The sequence below is a fragment of the Talpa europaea genome (genome assembly GCF_964194135.1).
Source record: "Talpa europaea genome assembly, chromosome: 10".
NCBI classification, from domain to species: domain Eukaryota; kingdom Metazoa; phylum Chordata; class Mammalia; order Eulipotyphla; family Talpidae; genus Talpa; species Talpa europaea.
The window spans coordinates 45,576,840-45,603,113 of record NC_140077.1 but is presented as its reverse complement, the minus strand read 5'-3'; the positions used below and the strand labels follow the sequence as shown (position 1 = coordinate 45,603,113).

The 26,274-nt window shown below is 37.4% G+C and overlaps 1 protein-coding gene across 4 annotated transcripts in view; it reads right to left on the bottom strand.

Annotated features, from left to right (window-relative positions):
• The window catches only part of HERC4 (HECT and RLD domain containing E3 ubiquitin protein ligase 4), a gene marked incomplete at both ends in the record, with an annotated part of 108,691 nt that extends 106,831 nt beyond the window's left edge, over window positions 1-1,860 (bottom strand). For all 4 annotated transcript variants that reach the window (XM_084246206.1, XM_084246208.1, XM_084246207.1 and 1 more), the window contains one exon: window positions 1,635-1,860. In XM_084246206.1, coding sequence (XP_084102332.1) covers window positions 1,635-1,860 — 226 coding nt within the window. The remainder of the gene's footprint in view (window positions 1-1,634) is intronic.
• Between the last annotated feature and the right edge of the window lie 24,414 nt (window positions 1,861-26,274).

Here is a 26,274-nt window from a genome sequence, read left to right as displayed (position 1 = left end):
ACATGACCACAAAGAAGCCTCTGGTTACTTAAGTTGCTCAGACCTTCACCAACAGAATTAAAAGCTGTTTCATGCAATATAATCATTATCTATTAGTGTATGGTGTCTACCTTTGTCCTGGACACAGGACAGGCATTATATTTAAATTTTGTAAACCTAACTAAATTTAAGTAACTGTATTGGCAATTTCTATGTGCTAGCTTTGTACTTTCGACTTGCCTTGTAATCTCTCAGAAATTACTAAAGCAATACAAAGAGACATTCAGTTATTTCAGTGGGGCATGTTAAGTATATAAGTAGCAGCCTCAACACCATGAAAATCTCAACCTGAGGCAGTGTTCCAAACTAAAAAAGGTAAAGGATCCATCTGCATCTGAAGCAGTGATAAGTATCAATAAATTAACATTCATTTCTCCCAACATGACAATCTAAATGCCCAAGATTATGAAAATCTTGTAAGGTTCCTTAAAATATTCTTGCTTGGTAGAGTACAAGAAAGATGTCATTTACCTTGAGTTCTGCAATAATTAGAGCTACTGTAGCAAGCATCACTACCATTCATCCAAAAAAAAAAAAAAACAAAAAAAACTAAATACAAATTAAGGCAGAAGAAAAGGAACTAAGACCCTAACAACAAAGAAAAGATGTACAATATTGACAATCAGAAAAGTGAGATTTAGCATGATAGTGAGATGGTATGAAAGATGAGCAACATGCCTTAACTTAGTATCTTAGAATTTTAAACCTACATTAACCTCAAAAGTACACTAACAATAAAAAAAAACCACAGAAATAAAGTAAATGTCATAGAAAATATTTAAGGGCCATTAATGTGAAAGTTAGAACAAGAAACTGTAAATCAGTACAGTTGCAGCTTTACTGAACTTATCACATAAAGAATTAACTTTTATTTATAACAACTGAAAGCAAAATTCATGTGACATCTTATTTTGAAATATGTATATCCAGGAAAACAGAAGATAAAACATGCCCAAATTCCTCAAAATTCTCATTACCCTACAAACTGTTTTAAATTTGGTTTATAATATGACTACCACATAAAAAGGACATCTTACATTTGCAAAACTTCTAATAGCTAGTATTACTACTTGAAAGTAGGAAATTAGGAGACTAAAAGATATTTCCAACCAAGCCAAATAAAATTATACACTTAAAATGCTACATACAATAGGGAGGAAAATAGAAAATAAGGGTTTATTTTAGTAAGTGAAAGTTAAAAACTCTCATCTTATTTTTTTTTCTCTCTGATGCATGGAAATCAACACAGTATGAATTATGTGTTTAAAGGTGGCTGAACAGTAGTAATTAATAATCTATATACTCTATGTCAAAGATGATGTATACAACACAGGCTGGTTTTCTAAGTTGTTTTGCATCATCATAATTATGTTGACACTAGGGTTTCATACCACAAGGGTTTATAGTTGTAGTTAAAACAAGAAAACATAAAACAAATTATTCAGAAGCATGCAACTGTAAAGGATATATTTAGCTCCTAGTTTGGTTTTAAAGCTTGATTTTTTCAAAAAGGGCTAAGAAATAGAGAAAATATTTGACATTTCAAACTTAAATGACAGAATTAGAAATATTAAACAAAAAATTCTTCAACTTACCTGGTTTCTTTCTGGATTTTTCATGACCTAGCTGTCCTAGATCATTACATCCACATGTATACACTGTTCCATCATCCAGAACAAATACAGTATGCCTGAGTCCACATCCTACATCTCGGACCTTTTTATTTATAAAAAAGTCACTTTTTCTGGGCTCTAATACAATTTCTTCATCAATTCCACCCAAACCTAGCTGTCCAAAAGATGCATTTCCCCAGCACAACATGTTTGTAATTCTTTTGGTCTTCCAGTTTCAACAAACAACTCCCTTCTGAACCACTGGAAAGCTGGAGGTATCCCTATAGCTGAGGAGATAGAAAAAAAGTTAAGATGACTTCAAAGGAAACATGATACATAATTGCTCTTTCAAGTGCTACACTACAACAGTCATTATATAGACAACATGAAACCTATTTTAAAAATATGCTACATAAGTATTTAGTTTCAAAAACCAATCAGTGGGGTTTTTTTAAATGATGGTCTAAATACAGCATCCAGAAACATTTAAGGAAAATGTATCACTCTCCATGACTGCAAAACATATTGCCCACTTTTGACTTTTTGTTCTCTTGTGATAATCTAACAAACATTAAGTATCTTAATGAAATGAATCTTCTTCCCTTTAAATAATTCAATGGGAGCAAGAAAGAAAACATCATCCACAGCTCCCAAAAATCAACCCGTATATATAAAATTTAGGCACATACAGCATCATACAACCTTGCAATCTCCCTCAAATCACAAGAAAATTAAACTTTCTAATACCTACCTCCACATTAACAGAAACTGAAGTTCTATCTGTAATGGAAATAAAACCAATAATGGAAACTTTAAACTTCCCACAATTTAAATGACTCTTCCAATTATTCATACCAATAGGACCTGGAGAAAATTAATGTCCACATGTCAAAACTTAATAATAAGACGATCGCCTCTAAAGATCTTGTGAAAATAGTTAACCCTCCGACCTCACTACTAATTCTAAAACTGAATCAGTGTACATAACTATCATACAAGGAAAAAACATGCATTTTTAAAAATCAAGGTTCTCCCCCAAATTAAACACTTCCTATTAGGAATGGTAACCGTGATAGAAAAAAATTTCCCCTGCGCTCTTTATACCTCCGAGACAATGATTTGAAGATAGAAAAAAACTACAAAAAAACCCGGCACTGCCAGTTTTTCAAGAATTAGATGGGGGGGGTGGGGGGCTGGGACATTGATAGCTGGATCTCGAAATCTGTCGAACTTTCTAGTACACTGATTATTTCTTCACGTGTAAAGATGCAGATCACAAAGAGTTCACTTCATCTAAACCTACACAGATTTTTTCTTACCACATCGCATTACAAAATGACACAATTACAGGAAGACAGCCTTATGCCCGTTGTAATCCCCACATTCCTTATGCAAACCTGGGAAGTTTCAAAACCCAACTTTGCTACGTTCGGGCTAGCAAGGGCCGAGACTGTCCCACTGCATGACCTCTCCATTAGATAAGTTTGATTTCATTCTCTTGGGGCTTCAGAACTTGATAGTTCCGAGAGTTCTGCATTGTCTTCACAAACACACCCCTTTTTTTTTTAAATTAGAGGGGACGGGAAAATACCCCAGATTTCAGCGCATGAGGTCAGAAAGAGTATGGGAAAGGCGTCCCCTCGTCAGCAACAGGTAGGGAAACGCCAGCAGTTTGCTCCCATCATTCCCCGAACATACTCTCAAATCAGCTTGGGGGGGCCGGGGGGAGCAATCTTCTGCACACACCCAACCTCGCGGGCAGACCAGCCAACTACGGCAGCCGCCCGCTCGCAGCAGCTGCAGGAACCCGCGGACAAGGCTCCGCACCTCGGCGGCCTTCCCCAGGGAGGTGCGACATTCCGGCCACCGGGCCGGGGAGCCCCGACACTGCCCTCGGCCCCCACCCCCCACCCCAAGAAAGCGCTGAGAAAGCACCCTGCGCCCGGCGGGCCTGTATCCGCCCAAGCCGGCCTCCTCCTCCCTACACCGTCACACACCCCCGAACCCCCCGGGGCAACGTCTCACCCGGCCCCTCAGAGGCAGGGGAAACCCTGGCGATGGGGGGCGGCGCCTCCCGGGGGAGCGAGGCAACGCCGCAGCTGAGGCAGGTCTCCAGCTCCCACACCCTCCTCCTCCAGCCCGGGGAGGCGATCGCCGGGGCTTCTCCGGCGTCGGTGCCGCTGCTCCGCCGCTCCTCGCCCCGGCGCCTGTGAAACTTTACCAGGTTCCTTGGAGAAAAGCAACCGCCACCGCTGTCCAGTCCAGAGACAGCCGTCAGCGACCCGGATGGAGCGGGAGGGGAAGGACGGGAGGAGAGCCCGGCTGCGAGCGCTAGGGGTGGGGAGAGTTGTGGGGCGAGACCGGGGAGGAGTAGGGAGAGCGAGGGGGGAGGTGGCTAGGCGGGGGAGGGGGGAGGGGCCTACCGGAAGTGAACCGCGGAGCACGCACGCGAGCCCGCCCACGTCCCGATTCGGGCGCATGCGCCGGCGTCTTCCCAGGCCACCCCGACCCAGGCGCATGCGCAGTGTGCCGCTTGCGACGAGGAAGACTCCAAATACAAAAGTTGTAGTTTTGGAAGCCCCAGGTGTTACTTATCTTGTATCAACGTTTCATCGCGCACAAAGGCCAATTTGCTCAAGAAAATTTTCTTCGGTTTTTTGGTTTGGTTGTCTTTCCGTTCTTACCTTCCGGTCTAGTTGATATTTTATTTTGCTTTTTCCAAGGGGAGTTTGTAGTAGATGAAACACGAATATGGGTAATGAAGGCGGGTGAATTACTTTCTCTCCCAGTTTCAACCCGAGCTCTCAGTAAAGGAGGTATATACACAGCAATGGCTGAAGCTACTGACATTAAATGTCAATATGACCACTTTGTTCGAGGTGGTTGCCTTAACTTTCAGTACTCTCCGTGGGAGATAAACTTACATTACAGGGCGTCTTTTTTTCAGAGAAGATTAATTAATGCATATGGCTAGAGTCCCTGCTTCATGAAAACGAAGTCTGGAATTCCGTGGCTAGGCTTTTTAACATAATCTCTTTAAAAAGAACTTGAAACAAGGCACTTTTTGAAATTTTGTGTTAGACTTTGCTGGAACCTTCTTCAGAGTGGATGCCGAGACCCGGAAAGAATTCCCTAATAGGCCATATTTATCTCATTGAAAAAATGTGAAAAGTGCCTGTAGTAATGTATGTATAAGTATGTGTGTATACACGTTTACTAGGGCTGCCATAACAAAATGTCACAGATGGACTAGTTTTTTGTTGTTGTTGTTGTTGTTGTTGTTGTTTTCTGGAAGAGGAGACAGATCCATGACAACAAAAATGTGTTATCTCAGAGATGGACGCCAGAAGTCTGAAATCAAGGTGACATGAGGATTGATTCCCTCTTGGGGTCTGAGAGGGAAAATATTTTCTATTCTCTGCTAGCTTCTGCTGATTGTTAATCCCTGGCAATCCTTGGTTAGTATATTCATCATTCTAATCTCTGCCTCCATCTCTGCATGGTGTTTTTTCCTATGTTTCTGGGTCCAAATATTCCTCTCTTCAGGGCACTAATAATTGAAATAAGGACCACCCTAATCCATTATGACCTCCTTTTAACTGAGTTATTATCTGCAAAGACTATTTCCAAATAAGGTACTGAAGGTTAGGACTTATACATCTCCCTTTGGGAACCCATTTCAACCCACAACAATGTGTTACAGAAATAAGTGTTAAATAAGAGATGCTGAAGCAAAAAAAAAAAAAAAAAAAAAAAAAAAAAACCACAATTTTAATATTGGTAATGGTGAAAATGTCCACAAAATACAATTTATTCTTATTTTGATTTTGACAGCATTATTGTCCTTGGAGGACTTTTAATGTCTTTTAACTTTAAGGACTTTATGCCTCTGACTATGTCATTAAAGAGGAAGTTATAGGGTTTGGAATCTTTAAGATAATGTACTTGATGCTGCAATAAATAAATACCAAAACTTTCGGGGCCTCCCTGGTGGTGCAAGGGGTTAAGAAGCAACCTATGAAGCTACCCACAGCCACTGCAGTTCTATCTGTATCCCAGGTCAGGAAACTACTCACAGGGCACAGCAGACCTCTCCTGACTCATCCACTGCTCCCCTCAGCAGTGTATTTCAGTCAATCTGCCTGTTCTGCTCCCCACCTCTGTCTCTGGTGAATCCTCTCACACACACACCCCCCGCACCTCTGGCCTGTACCCCAGTTCTTGTATGCATAAATAAATATCTCTTTAAAAAAATACTAAAACTTGAGTGGCTTTACACAATGAAAGTATGCTTTTGATGGTTTTAACAGTTCAAGTGGGTATTCTGAATGAGTCTGATTTCTGGGAATCTGGTGAGATGTGGGCATAGGAGCTTTAAAACGTTGTGAGGTGCCACCTATCACTGCTATGCATGTAACATTAACAAAAACTACACACTACATCAGGGGGCTGGGAAACATAACCCCTGCCTGAATTCCCAAGTACTACTTTATATTATGGAATAGAGAGTATAAAAATATCCCCTGGAATATTTTTAAAGATAAGTCTTCCTTATAAAAGTGCAGTGGACCTTTCTATATGTTATCTTTAACCTATGACACTGTGACACAAGATCTTAGAAAATAATCTGTGATTATCTTTAAGGTGTAACAAGTACATTAAGTATTATGGATAGATGCTTGGAAACTGACTTGAAGCAGGCAAAAGTATACTTAAATATAAAGATAGCAAAGCAGGTCCTTGCATAACATTTTAAGCAACCTCTCATTTCTTTTTTCTCAGTATTAAGGTGAAATGACATTATTTGAGGACCTGCCAGATAGGATCATAGGGTTATTAGAAAATGTAAATCTGTTGCACAATAAGAGCAGGAGATAGTGAGTTACCGTGGATTCAGAGCCTGAGCCTACAGGCCACCGCAGACCCCAAACGGACATTTACAGAAAATTACTTCTCAGCCATAATTTCTATAAACAGGGAATGTTAAAAGTGCCTATCTCACCAGGTTATTGTGAGAATAAGAACATCTACAGTGACTTATCCAAGGAAAGTGTTTTGTAAATGTTAGCTTTTATTATTACTAACATCTCTCCCAAGCAAATAGCAAAAACATTTGAGAAAGCATGCCATTTCACCAAACTATAATTTAGAATAAAAGTAAAATATTTTACCTATTATTTTCATTTAAAAATGTATTGCTCAGATTGTTGAGAAACTACTAAAATATGTTTTCATTCCACCCACTCTTCACTTCCACTTGCTCACTTCCATCCAGCTATACTACTCATGCTGCACTTCATCTCACTTCCTTCATTCAAGATGCTTCTCATTGTCACCTCTCTGGACTTCACCGACCATCCTATGCAAAAAATCACCTCCTAACCTTTCTGTCATCTAATCCTTTATTTTCTTTCCTATCCATTATCACTATCTCATATTTTATCATATAATACATAAATGGATAGTATACATATATATAGTCACATACATTTTATGTTGATAAATAAAAATAATTATAAATGATGTAAAAATATATAATATAGATGACTATTTGTCTCCTTCACTAGAATGAAGAAGACAGAAAGTAGGAGATTTGTCTTTTTCGCTCAGTGCTCTTATTTACAAGTATTGTGAAGAGTGTTTGGCCAATAGCATTTGCTCAGAAATTATTTATTGAATTAATTCATGGTTCTGGCAGCATAGTAAATTATTACAGCCTTTTTATAAATAAATGTGACACCATGTATAAAGAATCAGTAAATTTCTTTTAATTATAGTTCATAATAATGGCAATATTTATTGTGAAACATTGCTCTAGACTATTTACCTGTATTAAATCACTTCTACTTATCTGTATCAATTACCTGAATTAGAACTATAAAAAATAAAGAACTATAAGATGCAGTCAACATCTTTATTGATCACCTACTATGTGCTATTCTACCATTTCTAGTAGGAGAGATAGATAAAGAGGCAGGAAACAAAGTATGAACAAGATTTTTATTTTAAGTTGTAATAAGATATAGAGATTTTACTGTAATGCAAAAATTTTTTTCTAATAGCAAAGCTTGAAACAACCTAAGTTCCAACAATGGGAAAAAGGGATTTATGACAAGGTTAATCCTTTTATTGTTAACACTGAAAGGACAAACTGATTATCCAAAGGTTTGTCACCAATTGCCACCAAATCAAAAATGTTCCATGTTGAGTGAAGAACTGGAAAAGCTGCCTTTAATATTCTTGTACTCCAAGATTTTTTTCTTTACTCAATCAAATAATTACATGACCATATTTTTTTCAATCCCTCAGTGAGTCCATCTGGATCTCTCATCTCCTCTTTTCATCTCGGGTCTTACAGACCCCATGGTCTTCTCTTCTCCTTGGCCCTTGACCCAACATTATGACTCCAGTCTGAAACTTTCTCAAAGCAGTCAGATCTTCTACAAGACTTAACAAGTCTTTACTGAGAACCAACTCTGTGCTGCCCTCCCAACTTTAGTAGTAGAAAATTTTTTTTAATTAAACAGGCAAATAAGGGCCTCCCCGGTGGCGCAGCAGTTGAGCGCCGGGTTGCGAAGCTGCCTGCAGCCTCTTCAGCACCGGTTCAATCCCAGGCTGCTCCCCGGCCACCAGAGGAGGGTCCCACATGGCGCGCAGACCTCTCCTGCCGCCCGCTGCTCCCCTCAGCAGTGTACTTCGGTCCTTCTGCCTGCTCTGCTCCCCGCTCTGGCTCTGGTGAATTCTCTCACTCTCCCACACCTCTGAATGTACCCAGTGCTTGTATAAATAAATAAATCTTTTAAAAAATAAAATTTTAAAAAAACAGGCAAATAAAAGTATATGAAATTATAATAATAAATACTAAGGAAACAAAGAGTAGAGATAGACAACATTAAAGTTCTTGAAATAAAATGGGCAGTGAAGGCCTTAATGGAGAAGTCGCTTTTGTGAAAAAAAAAAAAAAAAGATTTATTTATTTATACAAGAACCGGGGTACAGGCCAGATGCACAAGAGGGTGAGAGGATTCACCAGAGACGGAATGGGGAACAGCACAGGCAGACCGATGAAATATACTGCTGAGGGGAGCAGCGGGCATGACAGGAGAGGTCTTCCGCACCATGTGCAACCCTCTCCGGCCGGCGGGATCGAACCTGCGCTGCAGAGGCTGCAGAGGCTGCGGACAGCTTCACAGCGGGGCACTCAACCGCCTGCACCACACCACGAGGGGAGGCCCAAGGATTGGAAGAATAAACATTATTAAAATGGCCATCCTACCAAAAGCAATATACAGATTCAATGCTATTCCAATCAAAATTTCAATGTCATTCTTCAAAGAAATAGAACAATTATTGATGAAATTCATATGGAATCACAAAAAACCCCGAATAGCCAAAGCTCTCCTGAAAAAAAAAGAAGGGAATGGAGGCATCAGACTCCCAGACTTCAAACTATACTACAAAACCATAATCATCAAAACTGCATGGTATTGGAACAAGAACAGACATACAGACCAATGGAATCGAATAGAAAATCCAGAAATAAACCCACAGATTTATGGTCAACTAATCTTTGACAAAGGAGCAAAGAATATGCATTGGAGCAAAGAAAGTTTGTTCAATAAATGGTGCTGGGAAAACTGGGTCGCTACATGCAAAAGAATGAAGCTTGACCACCACCTCACACCATACACAAAAATCAACTCAAAATGGATTAAAGAACTAGACATAAGACCTGAAACCATAAAATATATAGAAGGAAATATAGGCGAAACACTACGTGATTTGCACATCAAAGACATCTTTACAGACACATCACCCAAAGCAGTGATAGTGAAGGCAAAGATATACAGCTGGGACTACATCAAATTAAAGAGCTTTTGCACAGCAAAAGAGACAATAACAAAAACAAAGAGAAACCCCACCAACTGGGAGAACATTTTTGCACCCAACACTAATGATAAAGGACTGATCACAAAAATCTGCAAAGAGCTGATGAGACTCAACAACAACAAAGAAAATAATCCAGTCAAAAAATGGGCAGAGGAGCTTAAAAGAAACTTCTCTGAAGAGGAAATGCAAATGGCCAACAGGCATATGAAAAAATGTTCAACATCACTTGTCATCAGGGAAATGCAAATCAAAACTACCATGAGATACCATCTTACACCAGTGAGAATGGCACATATTAAAAAAGCTAGCAACAACAAATGTTGGCGAGGGTGTGGAGAAAAAGGAACTCTTCTGCACTGTTGGTGGGAGTGCAAACTGGTCCAACCACTGTGGAAAGCTGTATGGAGATTTCTGGACCTACTAAACATAGAGCTTCCATATGATCCAGCAATTCCACTCCTAGGTATTTACCCAAAGGACACAGAAACATCAATTCCAAAGAACACCTGCACCCCTATGTTTATAGCAGCACTGTTTACAATAGCTAAGCTTTGGAAACAACCCAAATGCCCAAAAATAGATGACTGGATCAAGAAGATGTGGTACATATATACCATGGAATATTACTCAGCATTCAAAAAAGATAAACACATGCAATTTGCAGCAACATGGATGGCGCTGGAAGGGATCATGCTCAGCGAAATAAGCCAAAAAGAAAAAGAAAAATACCGGATGGTCTCACTCATAGCAGGAATCTAGAAAACTTAAATAAGGGACCAGGAAAATGAATAACTATAAGAAAGTGAAAATCAAAATCAACAAAAAACTATGAACCAGAGACACTTTTAGGGGGGCGGGGGTGGGAGGGGAGGGATTGGGGTCAGAATGGGGGGGCTGCAATTGTATGGGGAATATAACAATAAAATTTATTAAAAAAAATAAAATAAAATAAAATAAAACTGAAAACAGAGAAGGATCAAGCCCTCTGAAGAGAAGCATGAGAAAACATTGTTAAGTGAAGGGAGGAAACCAAATCCTGAAAGGCAGGAAAGAGCTGACATTTTCCAGGAATTGAAAGAAAATTAGTATAAATGGGGTACAGGAGACCCTAGATACATTTGCTGATAGACAGTCAGAGTATAGATCAAATAGAGCATATTAAAGAATTATAAGTACAGAGAGTCCCTGACTTGTGATAGTTCAACAATGATGTTTTTACAGTGGGGTGAAAGTGATACACATTTAATAGGCACCATACTTAATTTTTTTATTAGGGTTTTTTTTTGCTTTCAATATTCAGTAAATTACATGTACTATTCAACACTTCATCATAAAATAGCTTTAGATGATTCTGTCTAACTGTAAGCTAATTTAAGTGTTCTGAGCACACCTGAAGGTAGTCTAGGCTAAGTAATGATGTTCAGTAGGTAAAGTGTATTAAATGTATTGTCAACTTATGATGGGTCATCAGGATGTTACCCCAGCATAAGTTGAGAGAGATTGGTACTCCTCAGGGGTTATACGCCAACAGGAGAGGCAAGTATTATGTATGATAAGGAAAACACTGCTTTTGCTGCTCAACTGGACAGAACTGAATTAGAGGATGAAAACTGAGGAAGTTAGATTATTTAGGAGAATGAAACTTTTTTTTTTTTTTGCAATAGTCCAAATGGAGAAAATAATGGTGAGGACTAGGGTGGTTGTGATGGAGATAAAGTGAAGTAGGTAGATGCAAAATACTTTGGGAATAGGATTAACAGGGTTATGATGAATGGTTTGCAGGGACCAGAGAATGCGAGAAATGCTGGGCCACTGGTAGTGTTCTGACTCAAGGACATTTGCAAGGATGAGGCTGACTGTTGAGAGAAGTGGGAGAAGGACAAACTTTGAGTACGAAAATTCAAGAGTTCTGATTTGATCTTATATTTAAAAAATAGTGCGCTTCTGTATGAGTTTGCTAGGACTGACATAGCAAAATATCACAGACTGGGTATCTTAAACAAAATATATTAATTTTCCCATAGTTCTGGAAGCTGTAAGTCAGACATCAAGGCAGGGTTGGTTTCTTCTAGCCTCTCTCCTTGGCTTTGCAGATGGCCACCTTCTCCCTGGGTGTTCACATGTCCTTTCTCAATCTTTGTGTTCTTTGAGTCTTAGTCTCTTCCTATAAAGACAACAATCATATTGGGTTGGGTTCTCCCCCTTAACCTCTTTTTACCTTAATTGCCTCTTTAAAGTCCTCTCTCCAAACACAGGCATATTCTGAGTTGGGGGCTTTAGCATATGAATTTGGGTGATAAGAGGAACACCCCTTATCCCATCACAATTTTTTCCTGCCTTTTGAATTGCATTTTAAAAAGTTTTTTTTCTGTTATCCAGGTGGGTATGGTCCTAGCCCAGAAGAGAGTGAGATGGGAAAAAGAATTCTCTTCTGCCACAGAAATTAGAAAGCACAGAAGAAACATTGACATTTTTTAAAATAGATTCAAGCAATTCAATTTTATTTGTAGTATTATGATATATGCCATTTAATCTACAACACAAAAACAGACGTTCTGGATTATATATTATCCAAGATATCTTTCTCAATTTTCATTCTCACAATTATATTAACTTACTTTCCTTCTCCAAATTTACATACTGGCTTCAATTTCCTTCTCAGTATCTCACTCTTTAATTGTAATGTTCATATTTTGAAAACATGAAACATTTTGAAATGCTCTCTTTTTATTATTTTCCATAATTTCTTTGTGTTTGCCTTCCATCCTCTACTTAGAGAAATTCAGTTGATATTCAAACAAGCATAAGCATGGAAAATTACATGTAATGTGGCCCTTGACCAGTATGTGGGGATGTGTTCATGCATTTGAAATTATTGTGTGATTATTCTAGTTACTACACTTTCTGAACAAAGTGCTCAAAATACCTTGTGGTTTCTGTTTGTTTGTTTTGGGCAATAAAGAACATATTTTTTAAAAAAGACAATGATAACATAAACTATACTTTAAAATGCATCCCATAGAAATTATGAGGATTCTGTGAGTTCTCTTTACAATGAGCATCTCTAAGTAACACAGTTAAAGTGTGGCATCTATACTTAGATGAATCCTTTAAGTTACATGTTTTTCTTTTAAAGGAAACTAGTAACAAAAAAGAAGAGGAATCTCAGCTATTAGAACTTAGTGGTCAAACTAAATATATAATGTCAGCAATAAAATGTCCATCAAGTCAAAGAGTAAGATTATATATATGTATAAACAGACAAAACTGTATACACACAAAATGCATGTGCATGTATACATGTGTATTGACATATATACAGATATATAATGTGTGTGTATGTATATCTATCTATCTATATATATATACACATACAGATTTTTTTTTAAGTGACATGCTTCACTGTCCTCAACTGTCATCAGGACTAAAACTAATTGTAAATACAGATCTTTCTTAAATACAAAGTATATTATCCTTCTTTAAATAGAAATTAGCCACAGCATGATTATATCTACTAAATCCTTTATTAATAACTTTCAAAGTAATGATGTAAAAGCAACAGGCTTTCTGTATATCTTATTCTATTATCACTTTTTACAAGGAGCACTAACAACACACTTCAGATCTTAATTACCATTAAAAATCTTACAAAAGCAGCACAGAGGACCATGGAAGTAAGGAGTATAAAAGCTTTATAAACTCCCCTCCCCACCACAGAACTCCTGTACAGTCTATAACCAACTTTTGGTTGTTTTCAACTTCTACACATTGATTGAAATGTTTTTTTAAATGTGTACTGCTACTCATGCTTCTTTTGGAAAAATTATATGGAAAAATGTCCTAATAACTGACATCCAGAAATAAATAAAACAGACATTTATTTTTTATTTTTTAATCTTTATTTGCTTTATTGATTATACTTTTTTAATTTTCTTACATTGTTGTTCACCTTTGTACAATATTTGATTTCTCCCCTCTGTGTAATCCCATAAATCTCCTACCTGTGACCTACTCATCCCTTGTGCTCTTCCCTCCCCTGCTTTCACCCCTCTACCTACCCTGACCCATGCTGCATGCCTCAGATCGAGAGTTTGCCACAAGTTTTGTCTTTTATTTTTTGACCCTTTGTTTGGTTTCCCTATATTACTCCTTTAAGTGAAACCATCTAATATTTTTCTATAACCTTTCTGATTTATTTCACTGAGCATAATCCCTTCCAGCTCCATCCATGTTGCTGCAAATGGCATGAGTTTATCTTTTTTGATTGCCGAATAGTATTCCATTGTGTATATAAACCACATCTTCTTGATCCAGTCATCTGTTTTTGGATATTTAGGTTGTTTCCATATCTTAGCTGTTGTAAATAGTGCTGCAGTAAACATAAGGGGGCAGGTATCCTTTTGTGTTAGTGTTTTTGTGTCCTTTGGGTAGATTCCTAGGAGTGGAATTGCTGCGTCATATGGTAGATCCATTTTTAGGATTTAAAATTCTAAAAATTTTAAACTACAACAACACTACTTTCCATAGTGATTGGACCAGTTTACATCCCCACAGACATTTTTTATGGATAGATTTTCATTAGCATTTGAAAATATAGATCTGATAGCCTGAGGGAACAATTGAGCAATAGTGAGGAGGAAAGACAAAGTGCTCCTAGAAGACAATGTATAGTGGATAGTTGCTGCCTCCACATGCCAAAATACAGTTTAACCATATTAAAATGACAGAAATATTTGCCCAAGAAAAATGCCACACAGCACAAGCTGCTGTTTTACTTTGAAAGGAAAGAAAACAAAGGAGAAAAAATACTTTGTAAACATAGGGCTAGTAAGAGGTGAATTGAAGTGTTTTGTGCTGTTCACTTTCAGCAAACACCAAGCAACTTCATCTGTTCAGTCTTTTATTTTTTTTAAGATTTTTTTTTAAAGATTTATTTATTGATCCATACAAGCACTGCATAGTCAGAAGTGCGGGAGGGTGAGAGAATTCACCAGAGACAGAGCGGGGAACAGGACAGGCAGACTGACGAAATACACTGCTGAGCCAGGAGAGGTCTGCCAGGAGAAGTCCTGGCGAGCCAGGAGAGGTCTGCTTTGCCATGTGGGATTCTCGCAGGCCGGGATCGAATCGGCGCTACAGACGCTGCGGACAGCTTCACAGTGCGGCCTCAACGGCCTGCCCTACCACTGCCCTGTTCAGTCTTTTAAAGGAAGCATTTACCCAGCAAGCTAACTTTCAAAGAGCAGTTTGCAAACTGCTCCCATTCACAAACACTGATGATGTTAAATTAGAAATCCTATGAAATGGTGAATCTTAGAACTGCTCGTAATGTGGAAAACATCTTTTTAATTTATTTTTGAAGAACTGCATTGTTGGAGAATATAATCCATTGTATGGGTAAATATCTCATCCTTCTCTAACTCAGATACAAATAATAAGACTGAAATAGTTCATTTACTTAAAATAGACTCTTCTGTTTTCAATTTAAATTTGTTTAATATGGGAAATGCTCATTTTAAAAACTGAAATAGCTTTTATTTTAAAATATTGATAATTTGGGACCTCCCTGGTGGCCTATGGGTTGAGTTTCAGTGCTACCACCTCGAAGGCCCACCGCATGGATTCGATCCCTGGCCAGGGAGCTAACCTATATGGCACAGCAGACCTTTCCTGTCTTGCCCGCTGCTCCCCTCAGCAGTATGTTTCAGTGGATCTGGCTATTCTGCTCCCCACTCTGTCTCTGGTGAATCCTCTCACCCTCTGCACCTCTGGCCTAAAGCCCAGTTTTTCTACGTAAAAATAAATAAAATATTTTTTAAAACTTGGTATTTTAACAGTTAGTATTATATAAATCAGAAATATCACCCCAGGAGAGACACATTGCTAACATTTTTGTTGAGTATTATGATATTTTCCATTCTCCAAAGTATATTATATACTCATAGAGATCAATGTAAGTTTACCCATAGGATCCTGGAATTTTGTAACCAATTTTTACTCATGAAAGTGCTAGGAAAAAAGTGCTAGAGCTTAATTCTGTTCATGTAAAAGACATGTAAAAGACATGCACAGACTATGAACATTCAGAGCCAATTATTGACAGATAGAAGAAAACAATGGATATGTTCAGCTTTATTCTATTTAAATTGAATAAAAATCTTTTTCAACATTAATGAGATGTAATTGACATATTAGATTGTGTAAGTTTAAGTGTACAATGTGATAATTTGATGCATATATTGGTGAAATGATTACCACAATACGATTAATTAATATTCCCATTACCTCAAAAGATCATAAGTTGAATGTATTCATATGTCTCTTGTTATGTCTATAGTTATCGCCTGTGCTTTGACTGCCTAGAATGACATTTCCAGATTCTTCATAGAATAGAAAAGAGTTCAGGGACACAGAAAGCCTTGAAATTCTGCTTGGCATATTCATCCTGTCTACTGCATTTGCATGTTTAGATCCTTTAAGTTAACAAACCATGTGTTTGTTTATGCCAATAACATGAAGACACATTTCTTTGCTCTTTGGGCATAATTATTTCAGCTTTCATCCTTCCTAACACAACCTCAGGTCCTACTATCATCGTTTCCACCCTGGACAGCTCTCACTTTGTATTCTGTGGACTATCTGTTGTCTTGACTCTGGTTCATCCACACAGCCAGTGGGATGATCTTCCTGAAATGACATGATTTTGTCATGTCTTCTGAAAATCTTTATCATCAAAGCATTCAACATCCAAAACACATCAAGTCTTTATGCCCCCCCACAACCTCACCCTTGCCACATCCTCCAAGTCATATCCTGTGTTTGTTTTATGAGCTATAAAATAGTCTCCTTTACATTTCCTACATTTTCATGTTGCTTCTTCAGCCTAGTGAGATTTTTGTTTTTCTAGACTAGGTTCAGGCAATACTTTCTTTATAAACAGTTCGATCCCTGTATAAAGACTTATCCTGCCCATGGCTATTGGAAAACCACCCGGCCCCCACCTCCTGTGACATACACACTCTGGTGTCATCTTCTGTCATAGAACTTTCCCACATTACAACATAATCAACTGACTGTCTTCTCCCTCACTAGACTGCTAGCTCAAGGTCAGGAATTTGGATCTTTTCACTCTTATTTTCCCCCTCAAAACAAATACCATTATTTGATACAATTAACAAATACAATTATCAGAAACTGTAGTTGGCAAAATTTTTATCTTTGTATAATAAAATATGAGAAACTGACCTCCCTGGTGGTGTAAGGTGTTAAGACGCAACCTATGAAGATATCCGCAACCACTGCAGCACGATTTCAATCCCCGGCCTGCCAGGGAGCAACCCACGTTGGCACAGCAGACCTCTCCTGACTTGCCCACTGCTCCCCTCAACAGTGTAATTCAATCTACCTGTTCTGTTTCCCACTCTGTCTCTGGTGAATCCTCTCATCCCCCACACCGCTGGCCTGTACCCCAGCTCTTGTATAAATAAATAAATAAATAAACAAACAAATAAATCTTTTTTAAAAATAAAAATTAAAAAATATATGAGAAACAAATTGTGAGCTAATGTTATTTATTGTGTAAAATATTTTGAAACAATGTCTCTAGGGGGAAAAGGTAATTAAGAAACTCTGTGGAAAAGATTATGAACAGATATGTAGTAAGCTCCATTAAATATTTATCAATTGAGCAATTGTTACTAATTTGAATTTTAATCTTTCTCAGGGAAGGAATTGTATTATACTTTTTAAAATTCCCTGAATGCCTAGCAGACTGTTATGTTCATAAAATAATCTCAAATCCATTTTTACTGATTAACTAAATGAGTATTCACTATATCAAAACTAAAGCTCAACAGACATTTACAAGCTCTACTCTTTGAATCTCTAGGTAGATAGAAATACCTTGTGAATTCTTTGAGGACACAATCTATATCTTATTGGTTTTTATAGTCTCATGTTTTAACAGTGAACACAGAACACTGTGGAAGTTTACTAAATCTCTGTTATCAAAATTACATCAGTGAAATGCACACCTGCTTTGTTCATCATTGGATTCCTGTGACCTACAGCAACATCTTACTCATAGTAGAAACCTAGTAAAAATATTTGTGGATGAACATGATTTGGAAATCTGGCTACTGGAAGGTATGACTGAAATCAAATATCAAGTTTTCCTTGATCCTTTAGGTTCTGGAATAAATTTGGATTAGAATGAGCGTAATTTACTTATTACTATGAAATAGCTCAAGGGGCGGAGACTGGAGAGTGAGGCTCATAGGAGAAAATAGCTCCGCTGAGGGGAGCCACATGTTCTGATACCCATGGCAGCAACATGAGGAAGCAGCCTAAAATTAGAAGGATGGGCAAGCCCAGGAAGGGAAAGCCACAGCAACTTTCCCTGCCCTTAACAAGTGAGGTAAGGGGCTGGGAGTATCCGTGGAACCCTCCTTATCCTGTGGAGCTCCACTACAGTTTATTCCAGGTAAGGCCTGCCCTTTGAACATAGGTTGGGAGGTAAGGCAAGAGGTTTTTTAAGGGGATGTCCAGACAATTAAAAGATTTAATATTACCTTCTAAAGAAGTATCTCAAGAATATGATTTAGAACAATGAAAGTATACTTATACCCATGCTCACCCAAAGTCTTCATCTGAACCACCTCTTTCCCCTTGTTAAATTGGGAAGTTTTGGGGTGTATAGGTGCTGCTTTTGTAAAGTGTTGGAGTAAAGGAAGGAGGCAGTCCAAGAAAATTTTTAAAATCATGTGGAAAAGAATGGATACCTCCTAGTGATATAAGAAAATGTGGATAAGGGAAAAAGGAAAGATTGGTGATAACACAAATAAGACTGTGGGCAGGAGTAAGCTTTTTTCATGTATAAGTTACAGAGAGGTTGAGTTGGTCGAGGACAGACAACAGAATTCTGGAAGTGACCAAGATTTTCTCAGTGTTTCTGTTTCATAAAGAACTCCATTGGTGATTTATTTTATGTTTCACATGAGTTAATCCTAGTTGGGGTATTTATGTATCGCTCTACATAGCCTCTAAAGTTCCTGTCTTCAGTACTAGAATAAATTTTCTATTACCTTTTTTTTTTTTTTTGAAGTTACAACTTCTTATTAATGGTAACCTCCCCACCCATGTTATTTAATGGGTTATCTTGCAGGGTCAACCAGAAGGTATTCTACAATATGACAACAGAAATTCAGAACTTGCTAAAAACCACAGTGTTATTGGCATGTAATTCACATACCATGCAGTTTACCTATTTAAAGTGTAGTGGTTTTTAATGTATTTACTGAGTTTTACAGCCATTGTCACAATTTTAGAACAGCTTATCATCCTCTCTCCAAAAATTCATACCCCAAAGCAATCACTCTTCTTTTTCTCCTTTCACCCAAAGCACTAGAAAAGCACTAATCCACTTTCAGTTTTGATAGATTTGCCTATTCCAGACATTTCATATAAACAAATTCATGTGTGTTTTTTTGTGAGTTGTTTTTTTTAACAGAGGAATGCTTAAGAATTTAGCAAAAGAGAAGCGAAAACTCTTCTATTGGTAGTGTTTACTATTGATTCACCCTAAAGAGAACTGTCATTGTTTCCAACCTTCAATTTGACTAAGTATTTTTTTTTAAGATTTATTTTTTATTTATACAATAGCTGGAGTACAGGACAGAGATGCAGGACGGTGAGAGGATTCACCAGAGACAGAGTGGGGAGCAGAACAGGCAGACAGACTGAAACACACTGCTGAGGGGAGCAGCAGGTGAGACAGGAGAGGTCTGCCATGCCATGTCGGACTCTCCGTGGCCGGCTGGGAATCGAACCCTCACTGCAGAGGCTGCAGACAGCTTCACAGCGCTGTGCTCAACCTTCTGCGCCCTTGACTAAGCATTTATAACCCATTTTTCTAAGATTATTGAATTATCATGGCACTTCAGAACTATATATAATTATATTAAGAAATTCTTTTCAGTAGGGATGATTTTAATTAATAATAATTTTGGATATAACCTGATGGAATGAAATGCATCCATTTAGAATATCATTAGAGAACTTGTATGATCCATATCTTACCGTTTTAATAAATAATAAATGGCATAAGATGTAGTATGTTTAGAACAATGCCTGGCAGGTGATAGATTTTTAGTAAATAACCATTTTTTTCCTGCAATCTACTTTCAGAGTTAAACATTTACTCATATTATAAAATAATCAGAGCAGGTTTGCAGAAAATCTTAATCTAGCAGGGTGCTTTGAACACAGAACTGCTCAGCAGATGCTTATAAAACAGGGAATGAGGGCCTGGCCGGTGGCGCAGCAGTTTGAGCACAGCACTGTGGAGCTGTCCACAGCCTCTGCAGTGCGGGTTTGATCCCGGCCAAGTCAGGGTCCCACATGGCGTGGCAGACCTCTCCTGTCTTGCCTGCTGCTCCCCTCAGCAGTGTATTTCATCAGTCTGCCTGTTCTGCTCCCTGCTCTGTCTCTGGTGAGTCCTTTCACCCTCCCGCACCTCTGGCCTGTACCCCAGCTCTTGCATAAAAATAAATAAATCTTAAAAAAAAAAATAAAAAAAAAACAGGGAATGGAGTTATCACAATGAATATGCACATTATACAGCCGTGACCTTATTTCAAAAAATTATGTGGAAAACAACTTCATATGCTGGACAGGGAAGCACCAATTATAACTTCAAGTTTGAATTCATATCAACTGCAGCTTTGCATAACTGATATTATTTCCCTTTTCTTCAGTTTAGAGACAGTCTAGAGAACTCCAGACTAAAAATTATGTGCTAGCTAAAATGCCATCCCCATTGTTCATACTGTGGAAATATCTTGTGGCTAGGTCTCCAACACATACCTGTCTTGTATTCATTTCATCTTAAAGGTCACACATTGAATTATAGGATTGTGTTGTAGGGAAGTCCAATTGGTTGACTGTCATAAGATCTCATGGCTTGTAATTACCTTGATGAAATCACAAGTTTCTATCATCTGTTTTTCAGCTGTCCAAGTTCAGAATCCAAATTGGATTTTTAAAAAACCCTTCCCGAAATTTAGTACTTAGTTGTCCTTGGTAAAGAGTCACCAGAGACAGAGTGGGAAAGAGAACAGGCAGATTGACTGAAACACACTGCTGAGGGAAGCAGCAGGCAAGTCAGGAAAGGTCTGCTGCGCCATGTGGGTAGCTCCCTGGTGGGCCGGGGATGGAACTCGTGTTGCAGAGGCTGCGGATAGCTTCACAGTGCTGTGCTTAACCCCTTGCCCACCAGGGAGGCCCTTCATGTGTTTCTTTAACATGAAATTTGTTCATATTTATACATAGCTTTAAAATAGTTTTTATACATTACATTTAGTTTTAATACTTTATCTTATTCTTATACTCACTGTAATCCCCCGAAGTAAGTAAAACATTCTCTCCATTTCTTAGTAACTGAAAAGATGAGGTAACAAACATATAGAATGATTTGCCTTAGGTTATAGAGCTATTGAGAGAGAGAGAGAGAGAGAGAGAGAGAGAGAGAGAGAAAGAGAGATCTTACAAAAAAAAAAAGCTACAAACTGCTTATTTTAAAAATTGTGATTTCCTGCTTATAAGTAAAATTCCTGGATGGTCATGTAAAGGACTCACAAATCTATGTGTATATCAAGCATTATCTAAAAACAGAATAAATATATCACATGATGTTACAATTAATAAAGCATAGATTTGTTGGAAATATATAATTATTAATCCATAATTTTCATGTATTTGCTAAATCAATAGAGTGAAAAAATCACATTTATCATCACTTGGGAGATGCACAGATTTTTTTAATATTGAAAGACATTTTTTTAATGAAATTAAGAGCCCATGCTCTTCATCTGCCCATGTTCATTCTCTTGGCTCTCAAGTATTATCTGGCTTAGAACTCTTGACAAAGCCGTGCTATAACAATATAGCTAGCAGTAGTTTATCACAAGCAAAATTTCCCTTGATATATATATATATATACTGCCCTGAAATAATCTTACTGGGTCTTATTTGTAGCACTTTTGAAGAAAACAAAATTAATAGGTGGCTGTAACTAAAGATGTAAGACATGAAAGGTTGTGAGACATGAAAGGCGGTACATGGCCACAACTCTTTCATGCCATAATTTGCAGAAGTAGCCTGGGCACTGACAAAGTGAAAGAGCCAATCTCATAAATCACGTTGCAAACTGGAGGCACTGGCCTCCCATCTGAAGTACTAACCATTTCACAATTCAACAAGCTCAGAGTACCTAGAACTAGCTTCATGTGTACACTTAAGGCAAAACCTTTACAGGATCTTACTTCAGAGATTTAAGGAATTCCCCTCATAAGCTTTTTATAAAAGCACAAAACATTTCTGTAAGCTCATAAAAGTAAATTCATAGGAATGGTAAGAAAATGGTGGTTGTCAGGAACTGGGGTTAGAGGTGAGTGCGGAGTTATTGTTTTAGAGGAACAATGCTTCAGTTTTACAAGATGAAAAAAGCTCTGGAGATCAAACATGATTGCACATAATGCCACAAAACTGTACACGTAACAATGGTTAAAATGGTAAATTTTATGTTATACCTATTTTACCAAAATTTAAAATAAATTTCTGAAGAATAAGTTAATTGGACAAAATTTCAAAATAAGCTTTTGATTAGGACCTTTACTCACAACATCAAAATAGAATGTAATTAAGCTAAGGTATTTAATTTTTTTGGTATGAATTAGAATAAAAGGTATTGAATCATATTATCCTACATATGTGGATACACTTCACCAAAACTTCAAAGGCAAACAAAATAGTGATCTTTGTAAGTAACTATTTAATACTCAATTTTTTTTTAGTATTGAGTTGCTATGTAACTCTAACAAGTTAATTATGCTTTCTGTTTGTCAATTTCCTCACATGTTAAACAATGAGTATTAAAGCAGACCTGTTGACAGGGCTCCGATGAGATACAGCTAGTAAAAACCCAATAAAATGTGTTTCAAATACAGTGTTAATACTTAAGAGCTTTTAAATAATGGGATTTAAAGCATGACTGTTCTTATATTTGACATCTGCCCCCAATTCATCATTATCATCATTAGCAGCATTTATTTAACAGATTTAAATCTGTTTGATCTTATTCCATGTAGTGTTTTTATGCATTCAACATTAGTCTATTAAATAATTCAAGATCATGGAAAGAATAAGATATCCTTCATTTTCATAGCTTTCTCATCTTTAAATCACCTAACCTTAACAATAGTTTTGTTCACTTAAGTTGAATAGTAATCTTATGCTGACATCCTTTTATAGATCTGGTGAGAAGATATTTACCAATACACTCCAATTATTTTTTTTTGTCCTAAAACATATATCATAGTGTGAATATACTACTCTGATATTTGTCACCACTCTACTTATTTGGCTATAGAAGACTTGTTTGATACCTGGGTTGTTAGATCAAATTATAATTTAAATCCTTTAGCTATGTTTAGCCCCTTGGCAATGGATGAGTTGGGAATTTAGAATTCAGAAGCAGATGGTTTAGGAGCATGGTAACTAGATATGAAGCGTTTACATCTGTGTCATTGGTTTGAATTTGAACTTGGTCAATCATTACTGGTGTTTTAAACAAGATGTGAGTCATCTAATTTGAATTTCTAATGAACAGCACCCATGTTACAAAAACTCATCCCTCTTGGCACTAATTGGCATTCTTGTTGTCAGCATCAGGATAGAAGCCAAGAGCTGAATCAGTCTGGAAACCTGAACTGCTGCTGTGTCTGAGTCATCAGTCTAGGTGGCCCATTCAGCCTTTGGCCTTTCTTTAGAGTTTACAGCTCAGCACAACTGTGTGTACTTCACTCCTATGACTTCACAAAGCCAAATGAAAAGATGTTTATCCTAAATACATATTTTAACAACAATAATGGTCATAATGGTGACTAATATTTATTTGCCACTTGCTAAAAACCAATTAAGACTTTTAATGCCATAAGGTAGGTACTATTTTTCCCCCTATTTTTTAGAGTTGAGGAAACTGAGGCACAAAGAGATTGAACAACTTACCCAAGACTTCTCCAATAATAAGTAGTGGAGTTGGAAAGTAGTGCTAAGTACAACTACTCTCTGCCAAATTATAGTAATTTTTTTATTTCTTTTTTTACCATCTTACTATACCACTGATATATTTTTTTAATTCTGCATTTAAACCAACAAGGCATACATCAATGTTTAAATCTTGAAATTGCTCATCTTCCTGTACTAACTTTTATTATTATTTATTTCTGAGAGAGGGAATGTATCTTTCTTATATCTAATACATGTGCAGCATTATTCTGTATTTAAGGTACTTTAAGACTTAATTTTACAATGAATTTTAGGTTCATCTATTTTTGTTGTTGTTGTTGTTTGAGCTCAGCAATATCTGAATGTGTGACATTTTCTTTCTAAATTAACAGAAAAGAGATAACCAAATGAAACCCTGCCAACCAGTCTATCCCAACAAAAGCACAGTGAATGATAACCAGTAGCAATCCAACTGCCCCTTTTTGTTAACATAGTAATTGGATTCCTTCCACCTACTATTTAGCAAAATCCAAAAGCAGATGGGGGACCTCCCTTGTGGCGTAGGGGTTAAGATGCAACCTATGAAGCTATCCGCAGCCACTTCAGCATAAATTTGATCCCTGGCCAGGGAGATACCCACATGGCGCAGCAGACCTCTCCTGACTCGCCTGCTGTTCCCCTCAGCAGTATATTTCAGTCATTCCTCTTCTTCTGTTCCCCACTCTTTCTCTGGCAAATCCTCTTGACCCCCTTTCTGCCCCCCACACCTCTGGCCTGTATACAGTTCTTATATGCATAAATCAATAAATTAAAAAAAAAAAGCAGATAGGATTTTTTTTAAATCTGGGCCTCTATTTTATGATAATTCGCATAGTAGCTAGGGAAGTTTTTAGCATTTTGAGATAGACAAGTTTAAGATAAAGTCCATGTGCAATTTGGCTATTTTAATGAATAAAATAAGTTTATCTGGTTCTTATAGTCTCCTTAAGATGATAGTATTTGTTGTAATTGCCAGCCAGAAATAGAAAATAGTATATATAATCACTTTTAAATTTTTTTTAAGTTACCTTTTATATCAAAGCATGTAATGAGCCTCATTAGGTACGTATTTATTTATTTTAAGATTTATTTATTTATTTATTTACTTGTGTGTACAAGAATTGAGTTGTAGGTCAGAGGCATGGTGGGGAGGGGCAGTGAAAGGATTCACCAGAGACAGAGTGGGGAGCAGAACAGGCAGATCTACTGAAATACACTGCTGAGGGGAACAGCGGGCAAGACAGAAGTCTGCTGCGCCATGTGGCTTAACTCCCTGGCTGGGGATTGAACTCATGCTGCAGTAGCTGATGATAGCTTGATAGCGCTGAGACTCAACCCCTGAGCTACCAGGGAGGCCCCCTAGCACATATTTATTGGTATTATGAACTTGGTTGCCTGGGTTTTACTGTTGCTTTGCATTTACTTGTAGAATGACCATTATTCTAGTGCTTAATTTTCCTATGTATGAAATAAATATAATAAAGAGCAAGTTCAAGGGCAGTACTGTCACGTTGTTGTTGTTATTCAGACCATAATAGTCAACACATGATTGTAAATAACTTTGAAAAGGTGAAATGCTAAGTAAACGTTTACTTAAAATGTATCAACTCTATGGTCTCATGCCAAATTTTGCTGTGTCTAACAATTTGCAGATATAGATGCATATAGAGAATTGTTTAGTATTTACTTATTGTTATTTTAGTTCTCTAAGTTGTTCCTTTGGTCAGTCAGAGATAGTGAATCATCCAGATTTCCAAGGACTATGGAGCCACTAGATCAGCCACTAGATAATCCTATATCACTGGAGATCTCCTTCTTGTTACTCTACATCTTTTAACTTTTTTTCCAAAACTCCTAAGTGGAATACTAACAAGCGTGGATGTCTCTGAAAAGTGGTATGATGCAGTAGAGAAGAGTTTGGGCTTAAAGTAGAGCTGGGTGTGAATCCCAGCTCTGAGTAACCTTGTGCATTTTTTTCTCTGATCTTTAATTTCTCCTTAATAAAAAGAAGATAACAATATAGTATACCTTGGATAATCTCAAGGAGTAATTCCTGAGACTTTTGCAGATCTCAAGATTTGCAAAAACTGAAGTAGCATATCATTTTTTCAGTTTCACCCTCCATTAAAAAGGGCATAATGACCCATATTTCCTGGGGTTTTGTATTAAATTAAATTAGGTATTAAATATGAACAACACTTGGTTGATGTGGACCCTGGGCTGGTTCAGCTAGGGTCACTCAGGGAACTAAATAATTTATTCTGTCTTCTCTTCCTTTCATGAAGTACAATTTGGAGTTAGTCACAAATAATTGAAATCTTTATCTAAATTAGAGCTATCCTCTATGTTTTAAGTATGCTCATTATTGATAGGGAAACAAGGAACTGACTATGACTTGAGCTAGAATCCCAAAAACTAGGACATGAGAGTAGACAGAGCTGTCCCTCAGTTATGGACAGCAAAGTCCTGAAGTCCAAAACTCAAAAGATGTAGACTATGCACTCTATCGGTGACTGGTGCACAGTAAGCATTCAGTCAATCGTTTTTCGCTTCCTTCCTCATTTGAACTGATAAATAGAAAAAGTATTTCTATGTTAAATTAAGATAATACCCATTAATGGCAATGAAA